The 11,336-nt window shown below is 53.9% G+C and overlaps 1 protein-coding gene across 1 annotated transcript; it reads right to left on the bottom strand.

Moving 5' to 3' along the window:
* Window positions 1–4,720: 4,720 nt before the first annotated feature.
* Window positions 4,721–10,950, bottom strand: MRM1 (mitochondrial rRNA methyltransferase 1). Its single transcript, XM_084219026.1, has 5 exons — window positions 10,230–10,950; window positions 9,729–9,822; window positions 9,084–9,204; window positions 5,569–5,688; window positions 4,721–5,426 (listed from the first exon to the last, which is right to left on the bottom strand). The coding sequence occupies exons 1-5, from the start codon at window positions 10,901–10,903 to the stop codon at window positions 5,377–5,379; spliced, it is 1,059 nt and encodes a 352-aa protein (XP_084075152.1). The 5' UTR covers window positions 10,904–10,950; the 3' UTR covers window positions 4,721–5,376.
* Window positions 10,951–11,336: the final 386 nt, after the last annotated feature.

The following is an 11,336-nucleotide window of genomic DNA, read 5'->3' on the forward strand; positions in this document are numbered from 1 at the left end:
CCCCTCTGGAGGATTAAATAAGTAAAATATAGCCAGAAAATAAACTGGAACCTCATTAAAATAATTTTGCAAGGAGAAATCCTACTCTACAATAGGTTTTCAATATCACTTAGAAAATTCTTCGAGTCATATATATATGTTCTTAATTCAGGACCTTCCATTAAAAAAGACATTACAGAGGGAAGTGAAAGGCCATTTAGTACCCTTGTTTATATAAAAATGCATATTAGGCACAGATGCAATCTGCAGCAGAGGGTTGGGATGCAGCTGGAATGAGCTGTGCCTGGCTGGGAGGTGCTAATGAGGGCTGGCAGAGCTGGGAGGCAGCACCAACACCTCCTCCTTCTGCCAGGGCATTCAGCCACTCCTGCATCCCCCTCTTCTTTACCTGTCCCCACTCCCTGGCCTCCCTGGGCTCTCAGGTGCCCACCCCCAGGTGGGTTTGTGGCACCAGCCTGCTCCATCCTCGGCAGGCAGGGATGAGGCTGTGCCAGGGCTTGGAGCAGGGATGAAAACTGCCCAGTTCACCCCAAAATGCTGCCCTGGGAATGATCCTCAGGGAAAAGGGTGACTGACCCTGCTGTGACTCCTGCCAGGAGTCCCAAACCTGCCTGGGGACAGGGGGCACCCAGGGGATGGGCACATCACTGCTCAGCCCCTAAACCAGGCCAGGTTTCACTCCCCATCGATTCCCAGCACTTTGTTACAGATTTAAAGGGTAAAACTCCTGACCAGGAGCGAGGCACCACTGCTGCTCTGCTCAGAGAAGTGCCCAGGAGCCAGCACTGACCTGGCAGGGAAACGTTCCTGAGGAGGCTCCTCTGAGTGAGGGCCCAGGGCTGGAGCTCTCCAGGTCAGGGTCGAGGTAAAATCATGGAAATTGCCCAGCTGGGAACAGTTTTGGATGTTCTACTTAACAAGAAAGTGTTAATACAGGTAATACAGGTGACCCACAGAGGTACCCACAGTGTACTGAGAAATATTTAATCTCCAAAGGCTCCAAAAAACATCATTAGTGCAATTACTGCTCCCTGCCCGCTGAAAACATGAGAACTTCAAGCTTCCATCATGGTGACCTGGGCCTTGACACAGCTGTAATAATTAGAGGGTTATTAGATTGGTATGATTATTTCTAATCTATAGATATTTGATTATTAATAGCTGCCATTTAGATGGGATGTTGGGAAGGTGGTGACCCTGGCACAGGTGCCCAGAGCAGCTGTGGCTGCCCCTGGATCCCTGGCAGTGCCCAAGGCCAGGCTGGAGCAGCCTGGGACAGTGGGAGGTGGAATGAGATGTCTCTGAGCTCCCTTCCCTACCCAAACCATTCCAGGATTATTTAGGGTGGATAACCCTGAGGCTGAGCCCCGAGGAGGTTAAAGGATCCTGCAGGAACTCCTCTGCACTGACCACCAGATCCCACACAGCATTTGGGCAGGCAGTTTTGTAGAGAATAAATATCACACTTCAATTTCATGGTAACTTAGGAGGGTTTACTGGCAAATACCATGGCTTTTACATGGTTCTACCAATTACTGAGCAATTACATGTAACCTAGATCTGGAGGACACACGGCAGCCTTGTAATATATTCCTCTCTCCTAGAAAAGAAGAAGGCAGTTAATAGAAAACACTCTTTCTTTTTTTATTATTTTAAACTATAAACCCCTCCACAATATTCCTGGGTGACATTATTAAAACTCCACGTCGATATCAAACCCCAAGCAAAGGCTGCCATCCCATTAACACATCAGTTGTGGGATGATCGATAAAAATTTACTTTAAACTGCACCATATGTTGCTCCCCACAAAGTTTTATTATTCAGATTCATCAGTTTGTACCTCAACCCCCGTGCAATTAAATCCCATTTAGCAGCACTGACCTTCTGATTTGAACCCGGCATTCCTGCAGCTGGTTTGGAGTTTTAACAGCACTTTTAAATAAGGAAAATGTAAAATATCTGTGAATTGATGGAGGGCTGGGGGGAGCATTCCATGGGGCAATCCCTCCCGTGCACAGCTCCTGTGCTGGAGCAGGGAGGGAAAAAGAATAAAGGGAAAAAAACCCCCAAAGAGTGCCAGCCCATTTTCCCGTGCTGTAGCGTATTTGTAAACATCGTTAATCACGGATTAGCAGATGGTGATGTTAATTGCACCTGTGGAAGCAACAAGACCTCAAGGTTGATTACATTTACAAACCGGGATCGGGGCTGCGCCTTCCGGAGGTGCCCCGTGGGCAGCAATCCCAGCTCCAGCAGCAATCCCATCTTCAGCATCAATCCAGCTCCTGCAGCAATCCCAGCCCCAGCAGCACCCCAGGCTGCTCCCTTCCCCTGCCACCAGCCTGGCCTTTGCAGAGGGAAAGGTGTCCCCTGTCCCAGAGCCATTCCAGCCTCCAAAACATCACTGGGACCCAGCAGCAAATTGGGTGGAATGGGATTTCTCCAGTAGGATTGGGTGGAATGGGATTTCTCCAGTAGGATTGGGTGGAATGGGATTTCTCCAGTAGGATTGGGTGGAATGGGATTTCTCCAGTAGGATTGGGTGGAATGGGATTTCCCCAGTAGGATTGGGTGGAATGGGATTTCTCCAGTAGGATTGGGTGGACTGGGATTTCTCCAGTAGGATTGGGTGGAATGGCATTTCTCCAGTGGTGGGGATACCCTGGGCACAACAGGGAGCTGAGCTGCTCTCCCAGCCAGAGCTCCCAGGGGAGGATTTTGGGAGATGGGAGATTGGTGCATTCCCCTGGCTGAAGATGAGGCAGTGCTGGTGCTGAACTCATCTTGTGAATCAAGGAGGACAAATATTTTGCCACTGTGCTTAGAGACACTTTGATTACTGAGAAATCATTCTGGAAGGGCAATTAGTAAATTTTAAAATCAATTTGGTAAATAAGCCTCTGAAAGGAATCCATGACAAGCAGCAGGGAGGGAAGAATTGACTTTCAAATTACACACACACACTTTATTCATATCTAAATATCAAAGAGACTCTATGTACAAACAGAAGTAATCAGGAAACGTGTTTTGATCTTGCTGATGTACACAAAAAATGACAATTAATGTCCCCCTTTATGATATAAAGCTGGAAGTTTTTTACAGTTACATTACAGGGATGATTATAGTCAAGCTTAAGGCTAAAAATAATGAAATACTATAAAAACTACATTTTAACATTTAAAAATATCCAGGAAATTAACTGGAGAAGTAGGCAATGATCCAATTAATGGATTGCATTTATTAGATCAGGGGCAAATGGCACAGCACAAAGCTCCAGCACCAAAGGTGGGAGAGTGCAGAGGTCCCCTTGCTCCTCAGAGCCTCAGGATGGGGCTGGGGCAGGAGGACAAAGCATCAACCCCATCCAAAAGTCACTGCAGGTGGATCCCAGTGGGAAAAAGCAGGGCTAAAACTGACCACGGAGGGAAATGGGATCAGAGGGAACAGCAGGGCCATCCAGAGTGGGATTCCGTGCCCTCACAAGCAGAAAAGTCCAACTTATGGACTCAAATCCTAAAATTCAAGCTCAAGCAAGTCCCAAAAAGCCTTGTCTGATGCTCCAAGGATAAAGGAGTGGGGAATTCACAGGAGAGTGGTGATGGCCAAGCAGGAGCTTCTCCTCCCACTCCAGTGCACACAGAGGTTCCAAAGCTTTTTGGGAGCCTTCCAGAAGTAAAGGAGCTGCTGAGGGCTCCTCAGCTGCCTCCTCCTTCGAGGGGCTGAGCAGATGGGCAAGCACAGCCTGACAGAGCCCAGCTTTCCCAGCCACACAAAGCCAGGAAGGGCCTCCCCACTGCTGAGACAAACTTAAAAAAATGGAAACAAAAAGGGAGAAACAGCAGTTCCTATGAGATGGGAGATAAATGTACTTAGCTGTAGGTGGAGGATGAAGAAATGGCTTTACCCTGATCCCTGCTGCTCCAGAGGAAGGATTCAGTTAGCCACGTGCTGAATCCTGGAATCTTTCCTCTGGAAAATGAGCAAGTCTGAGCCACGGGCACCCTCTGCTGGGGCACCCTGGGCTGCTGAGCAGCTCCACAGGGCTGCCAGAGGCCTCAGGGCCTGCAGCCTTTCCCCCTCAGCTTTAAACCAGAAAAAAGGGCAAATTCAGCTCCCAAAATGCACCAGCTCTCAGTGCACAGGGCAGCAGCCCAGGGTCCTCCAGCTCCCGTGGATTTGGGTCACACAGCCCTGTTTGTGTGATGGTGACACTTCAGAGGGATTTGGGATTTGTCCTTTTCCAGGACACAGCTCAGGGGATGTGTCCCCACCCCAGGCACCCTCCTCTCCATCACAGCCACAGAAGGGAGCCCTGGACACCTTTCAGGAGCTCCATGCCCTGTCCCACGTCCCAGGCACCTGGAGTGTCCCCAGTGCCACCAGGGACACACAGGGAACACCCCCACACCCACAGACCAGGGCTTACAGACTTCATTTAGCTCAAAGGAAAGTCCTAATTAGTCACTCAGAGTGATTACTTATTCATTTGGAAGTGGGGAGGGGGCAGACTGAACAGAATTGTTTGAAATTATCCCTAAAGGGCACTGTAAATTAAGTGTTAATGAGGAATCCTATGCAAAGGGCCACGGTAGCTAAATAAAATAATTAAGGTGCTAAGTGATAACATTCTTTTGGCTCTCAATAATTTAGCCAGCCTGGTTTGTCAAGCAGGAGAGCTGCAAAGCCAGTGCCACCAGCAGGACAGTGGTCCTGGGGCACCTCAGCTGCCAGCAGGATCAGCCCAGCTTGGAAAGGAAACTTCCCCAGAAGGAAATGAGCTCTAGATCCCTCTTCCCACCTGAAGGACTAATTGCACTCTGGATTTATATGACACAAAATGGATTAATTTGAGTCTACAACCAATCTTTACAAAAGCTTTATTTCCATTTTCCCCCCACTCCAGATGTTTGCCAGCCCTTGGCAGGGCTGCACACCTGGTTTACAACCAAATAAAAAAAAAAAAAAGAGAAATAAGAGAAACCAGCTCCAGTGGTTCCCAGGCACAGCTGGCACTCAGCAGCTGCTGCCCAGGGGGAGGGCACAGGACACTTTCACCCACAGCCCAAACTGCCCCCACAGTTCAAGTGATGCACAAAGTCCCCAGTGCACAAGTGCTGGCAGCCATCCCTGGGTGTTCTCCTGCCAAAACTGCTCCCAGACCTGCCTGCCTTCCCACAGCTGCTCTCCCAGGTGTTACCCACAACATCGGGGGTCTGCCTTGGGTGTTAAGTCAGGGATCTGGTGGCTTCTGCAGCAGCCAAACTGCAGCTCAGCTCTCTGGGGCTCTCCCTGGAAGTCACAGTGATGCTGGGGACCCTGGGAAGAGCATTTCCATATCCACACTGAGCAGCTTCCTCCACCACATAAAGAGGATTTCAATCTCCCTGCCTCCGTTTCTGGCTGCAGATGGAGTGCAGGAGGATACCTGCAGGAAAGCAAAAATAAATACATATTAAGGGATTTTATTTATTTTTTCAAAACACCATAAAACCATTCAGTGGGCCTGGATGTTTGATGGTTGAATGCAGAAGCTGGGGTTGGTGCCTGGTGCCCAGAACTGCTCTCACCTGCAGCCACAGAGACGTTGAGGGAGTCGATGCCGGGGTGCAGCGCCCTGCCGGGGGGGATGGCCAGCATCCGCTGGCACTGCAGCTGGGTCTCCAGGGAAAGGCCCTCCCCTTCACTGCCTGCAGGACAGACACACTGCTCAGCTCAGCTCAGCTCCCAGCACTGCCACCTCCTTTGCCCCTCCTCAGCGCAGTTCTTGCTGGTGCTCTGTCCCTGTGACACTCTCTCCCCCAGCTCAGCCCCCTCACCAGCTCCAACACAGCAACTGAGCCCAGAGGGGAGCCTGGCACCTTCCTCCCTGCCCTCCCTGCCCTCCCTGGATCTGTTCCCCAGCATCTGAAGCGGTTTTGAGGACTATCCATGCAACACAGCTGCACAGAGACCCCACGGGGAGCAGCCACTGTGCCAGCAGAGAGCTCCCCGTGGGCACAGGCTGCTGGCACGGGGACAAGGCAGCCAAGGGGCCACAGAGCAGCTCTGCTCCAGCAAATCCCACATCCCTGCTGCCAGGGACAGCTCCAGCCTTCCCAGCACACACACACACACCCCACGGGCTGGGTGCAACTTGTGCATGCAGACAGTTTAACCAGAGGCTTCAATTGATTAGTTGTTAAACCAGGCAGCAGCCCTGATATGTTTGGGCTGATACACTGGTGAAACAGAGTTGAAATCTATCCCAGGTCATTAGTAGTTGTTTGACTCACACTGTCACAAAGGGAAATGGAAAGGGAGAGGCTTTAAACAATGCTGTGTGCAGACAGGTGAGAATGCAGAGGGCCCTGGACCTCCCAGCCTGCCTGGCTCCCCAGAGAATTCTTCCACATCGTTATTTAGAGCAGCACAGGCAGCTCCAGGGATGCAAGGATGGCCAGCTCATCCCAAACACCTCTGGCAAACAGGCCCCAGCATGTGGCACCCCTCCAACAGCCGTGCCCTGGCCTGGCTGAGCCCCACACCAGTGTGGGATGGCACTGCCAGGGCACCCTGATCCCTCTGAACACACAGGGATGGGAACTGCCATCATTCCCAGGTGGTTTTTTCTCCCTCATGTTTTACTGGGCTGCACTTTGGGTAAGGAAGAGGATGCTTTGGGTAATGCATCCTGCATCCCCTTCCCAGATGAAATCAGACATGGCAAAAGCCCTCTGGCTGGGGTCAGTGAGCCCTCAGAAGCCCCTAACCCCATCCTGACCAATCTTTCCCTCCTGCTGGGAGCCAGCAGTGCACACAAGGCCTGGGGGACTTATGCAAGGTCACAGGGTGACACCAGCAATCAAAGCCAGGCCTCCCATGGCCCTGCCTGTCTCCTCACCACTACCCCAGCAATGCTCAGGAAACCCAGGAACAGTATCCTGGAAAGGTTTTACACCTTACAGTGGTATTTGCCTCCTGAGCCTCTCAAACCACACTCCCACAGGACTCTCCAGCTGGGACAGCAGCAATGGCTCCTGGAGAAATCCTCTCCTGCTCCTGGTAAGTCTTACAATTCCCAATAAAGGCACCAATTTTGCCTCCAGCTTTTACAAAGCTTTTTATGGCCCTGGCTGCTTAAAATAATTAGGAGAGATAAATTCAGGGCAAAAAGACTTGCACAGTGTGACACCAGGGAGGGAGTATTGACTAAATCAGATTAAATCCTCGTTTAGACTGGTGAACAAAACACTTCCCACTTCAGATCTTTAACTTCCACCTCTCAGCTTCGTCCCTCACTGACGGAGCTCAAAGACCAGAGCTTGGAGAAATGACAAAACACATCTCCTGCCCCATTTACAATTTACACCACTCACAACTGCAGTTCCCAGTGCAGGAAATTCAGATCCAGCAGCAGGAAAATATGCAAAATGAGCATCTCCATAAAACCACCAGCTCTGTGAAGAGCCTTAAACCCCCAGCTAAAGACTGAAGGTCTAAGAAGAACAAATTACCCAGAAACTCTTCTTACTCAGCCATCTAAGTGCTCCCAATCTGTTCCTGTGTGCACCAGGCTCCCAGTCTGGGCTGTCTGTCGCCTCCAGCAATGACTCCAGTGCAGACAACATTAAGCTGGACTGTCCAAATCACTCTCTGCCAAGCCAGCGAGGATGCCAGGAGGGGGAACTGCAGCCTGCAAATGCTTAACTTACAAGACAATCTGTGTGGTGCCAGGGAGCTCAATCCCAGGCTGAATTATCTCTGCTGCTCCCTGCAGCTGCAGGAATGCTCCATATTCACATCCAGGACGTTTCTCCCAACAAGCCCAGCATCAGGCGACCGTAATGTTCAATTTTCTTTTCAGCCAAGAGTTAGTGCTCAGCAGAGAGTTGAAATCATTACTGCTGCAAGGTCCAGGAGCTCTCCTCATGCATCTACCAATCAGCCTCCAATCTCCCCTGACAAAAGGATATTTGGACTTTTTCCTGGAGAAATCTCTCATAACTCAAGGTAACGACACTGCTGCCGCTCCCAGCCCCTGCCTCTCTCCGGGTGCTGTCGCCGTTTGTGGGATGCATTTCTTTGTGGGCAATCAGCAGAGCTGCCAGCCTCCCTGCTCCCCCTGGAATACAGCTCCACACATCTTGTAGAGATGCCAGATTTGCAGCGTTGTCTTGTCAGTGTTTCCAGGAGTTCAATAAACATTTTAATTAAAGGAATATCCTCCGAGCCAAGCCAGCCCCAGCACGGGGCAGGATGACAGCCCCTCCCTGGCTCGTGGCCAGCAGGACTCTACTTCCAAGTGTAAAAGCTCCAGCCAGCTCCTGTGCCAGGTGACAGGGAGTGGGGGACATGGCACGGCCACACACAGGTGCCTGGAGCTGCATTCCTGGGGGAGTTTATTTCTCCAGCTGCCACAAAGCTGCTGCTCCCCTTCCCTTCACCTTCTGGGAGGCTGCACAAGTCCAGACTCTGCCTACAAAAGGTGAGAGAGTGGGCAGAATTCCCTGCAGGAATTGCCCAGTTCAGTGCTTAGGGAAGTGGCAGCCACTGCTCCAACAGGGAGGAGATTCATCTGCTCCTGCTCCACAGCCAGCACCTCCTGCCCTCTCCCAGGTGTGCCCTGAGTGCTCCCAGGGGTGACTGCCAAGCCCAGCCTTGTATCCAGACCATGCCCAGCAACAGCCCCTGCTGGTTCTTCCCAGACCAGACATTCCTGGTTTTTAAGGGGAAATGTGGCACAGCTCTCCCTGAGCAGCTCCGTGCAGAAAGAGCAAACACCTCCAGGGCTCTCCCTCAGCTTGGGGCTCACCACCACAGAAAAACCTGGGGCTCCAGCACAGATCAAAACACAGAACACAATGCAAACGCCAGCCTGTGACTGCCCTGGCACCAAAACTGCCCCCCAGACCCTCCACAGCTGCTGAACTCTGCCTGCATCCACAAACTGTTCCTGCTGGGAGCCCCCTCAGCTCCCCCCGTTCCTCCCAGTCCCTGCTTCATTCACAGCCACACCATTCCATCATTCCCTCTCAGCTTTTCTTTTCCAGACCTGGAAAAACCCCTGGAGTGAAGCATCCCCCAGCTCTGGAAATGGCAGTACCTATCACTACAATAAGGGGTTTGTCCCACCGGAATTCCGAGCAGCTGATGACAGGAACATCTTCCACATCCTCAGGCCTGCTGGCTGTGCCCACCACTTCCCAGCCTTCTGCACTTTTAGCCTAGAAAAGGAAAGAAATCAAGAATTGCCAAATACTTAAGCTTAAAAAAAACCTCATGTATGCAAGCACTCTATTTTTTACATTTTCAGTTAAGCTGTCTAGGGGTTTTTTTGGCATGCCTTAAATTTTTACCTGCAAAGATCTCCCTCTCACACCTCACTGCATAGGGAAAAAAGATTCCCAGCAGCTCCCCCCAGCCCTGGTTCCTCCTCCATTCCCTGCTCCAAAGGCTGCCCAATGCTGCCATCGTGTGCCTGGGCCCCGGGATGCTGCTCTGCCACACATCCCGAGGAGAAGGGAGACAAAGCCCGGCATCCCCAGAGCTGCAGGATTATCCTGGCTCCTCCAGCTCCCAGAAGAAACAGCCACCCTCTCCCCCTACCCGCTGGAATGGGGCTGGGGGTGTCCCAGCACAGACACTGCAAATAACTCAGGGCTCCCCCTGTGCCTCCCCTCCGTGTCATACCTGCAGTGTTGGAGTTTTCTTGAAAAAAGGAAAAAAAAATTAAAGTGTCTCACTGTACCTTCAGAAAGCCCTGCAGATCATCTGTGCTGTACACATCAAAGACCTCCATGGCTCCAGCACTGGCTTTGCTCACTACGGGAGTCAAGGGGCAGCTGCAAGGGGAAAAGAATGGACAAGTGTCACACGAGAGAAGTGCAGGTGAATTTTTAGATCCCACTCACTACATGGATGTGGTTTCCTATGGAGGATAGGAGGGCTCAGGAATTAACCCAGGAAACAGCTCACAGGCGGGACAACAGAAACACAAAATGGGTTAAACAAGGAGAGTCCAGGCAGAGCCTGGAACCCCACATCCCACAGCCTGCCTGCGGAGCAGCAACATCCCAAATCCTACTCCAGAATCAGCCCCAGAAAAATCCCTAAACAACAAACAGCTGAGTGAGGCAGGCTGGAAACGTGTCTGGGAGGAAAGGGGGGCCGGAGGAGCCCGTCCCCGTTTCTGCGGCCCGTACCTGTCTGTGTGTCTCTCTGTCTCGTTTCCTGTCTGTGTGGCTCGTACCTGTTGCTGTGGGTCGCCACCACTCTGTCCACCCCCAGGAAGTACGCGGAGCGCAGCAGGGCCCCCAGGTTCATGGGGTCCTGGATGTGCTCCAGCGCCAGCCACAGCAGCTGCCGGCCCCCGCTCTCTCCATCGCCCGGCCGCGGCTCCTCAGCGTCCCGCAGGCTCCTGAAGGGCAGCGGGGCTGCCTCCAGACACACGCCTTGGTGGGGCCGGCCCCGGCACAGCGTGTCCAGCGCCCGGCCCGGGACGTGCAGCACCGGCACCCCGCGGGCCGCGGCCTGCAGGGCGAGCTCGGCCCTCAGGGGCCGCCCGGGGCCGCCGCGCTGCTCCTTCAGGAAGAGCCGGAACAGCGCCCGGCGCGCCCGGGCCAGCGCCAGCCAGCACGGGGCCACCCCGAACAGGATCTCCGAGCCTTTGGTTCTCTCCAGGGCCGGCGCCTTTCGCTCCAGCCCCTTCCCCTTGCCGGCCCGGGGCGAGTCCTGCTGTGCCCGCCACAGCTCCCGCCCGGTGCGCGACCCCTGCCCGGCCCCCGGGCTCTGCGGGAGGGACGCGGGGGCATCGCGGCCCCGGGGCGCTCCTTGCTCAGCCTCGCGGCTGGAGCGGAACCGGAGCCCGGCCCGGCACAGCCGCAGGGCCCGCGGGCACAGGCGGGGCAGCAGCGCCCGCTCCATGCCGTGGGGGGAACAGACGGTCCCGGTGCGCAGCCGGGGCACGGGCGGGGCCGGGCGGGGATCCCGGCGGGGCACCGGAGCCGCGGGCACGCGCGCGGGCCCCGCTCCCGTTCCGGCGGCGCCGGCACGCCCCGCGCGGCAGCGCCCCCTGGCGGCCGGCGGGGACACCGGGAGCGGGAGCGGAGCGTCCCAGAGCCCCCGGACAGACACCGGGAACGGGAACGGGGAACCCCAGTGACCCCGGACAGACACCGGGAACGGGGAACCCCAGTGACCCCGGACAGACGCCGGAAACGGGAGCGGAGCATCCCAGAGCCCCCGGACAGACACCGGGAACGGGGAACCCCAGTGACCCCCGGTACCGGGAAATGGGGCACCCCAAAGCCCCTGGACAGAGCCTGGGAACGGGGAACCCCAGTGACCCCGGACAGAG

The sequence above is a fragment of the Fringilla coelebs genome (assembly GCF_963513975.1).
Source record: "Fringilla coelebs genome assembly, chromosome: 20".
NCBI lineage: Eukaryota > Metazoa > Chordata > Aves > Passeriformes > Fringillidae > Fringilla > Fringilla coelebs.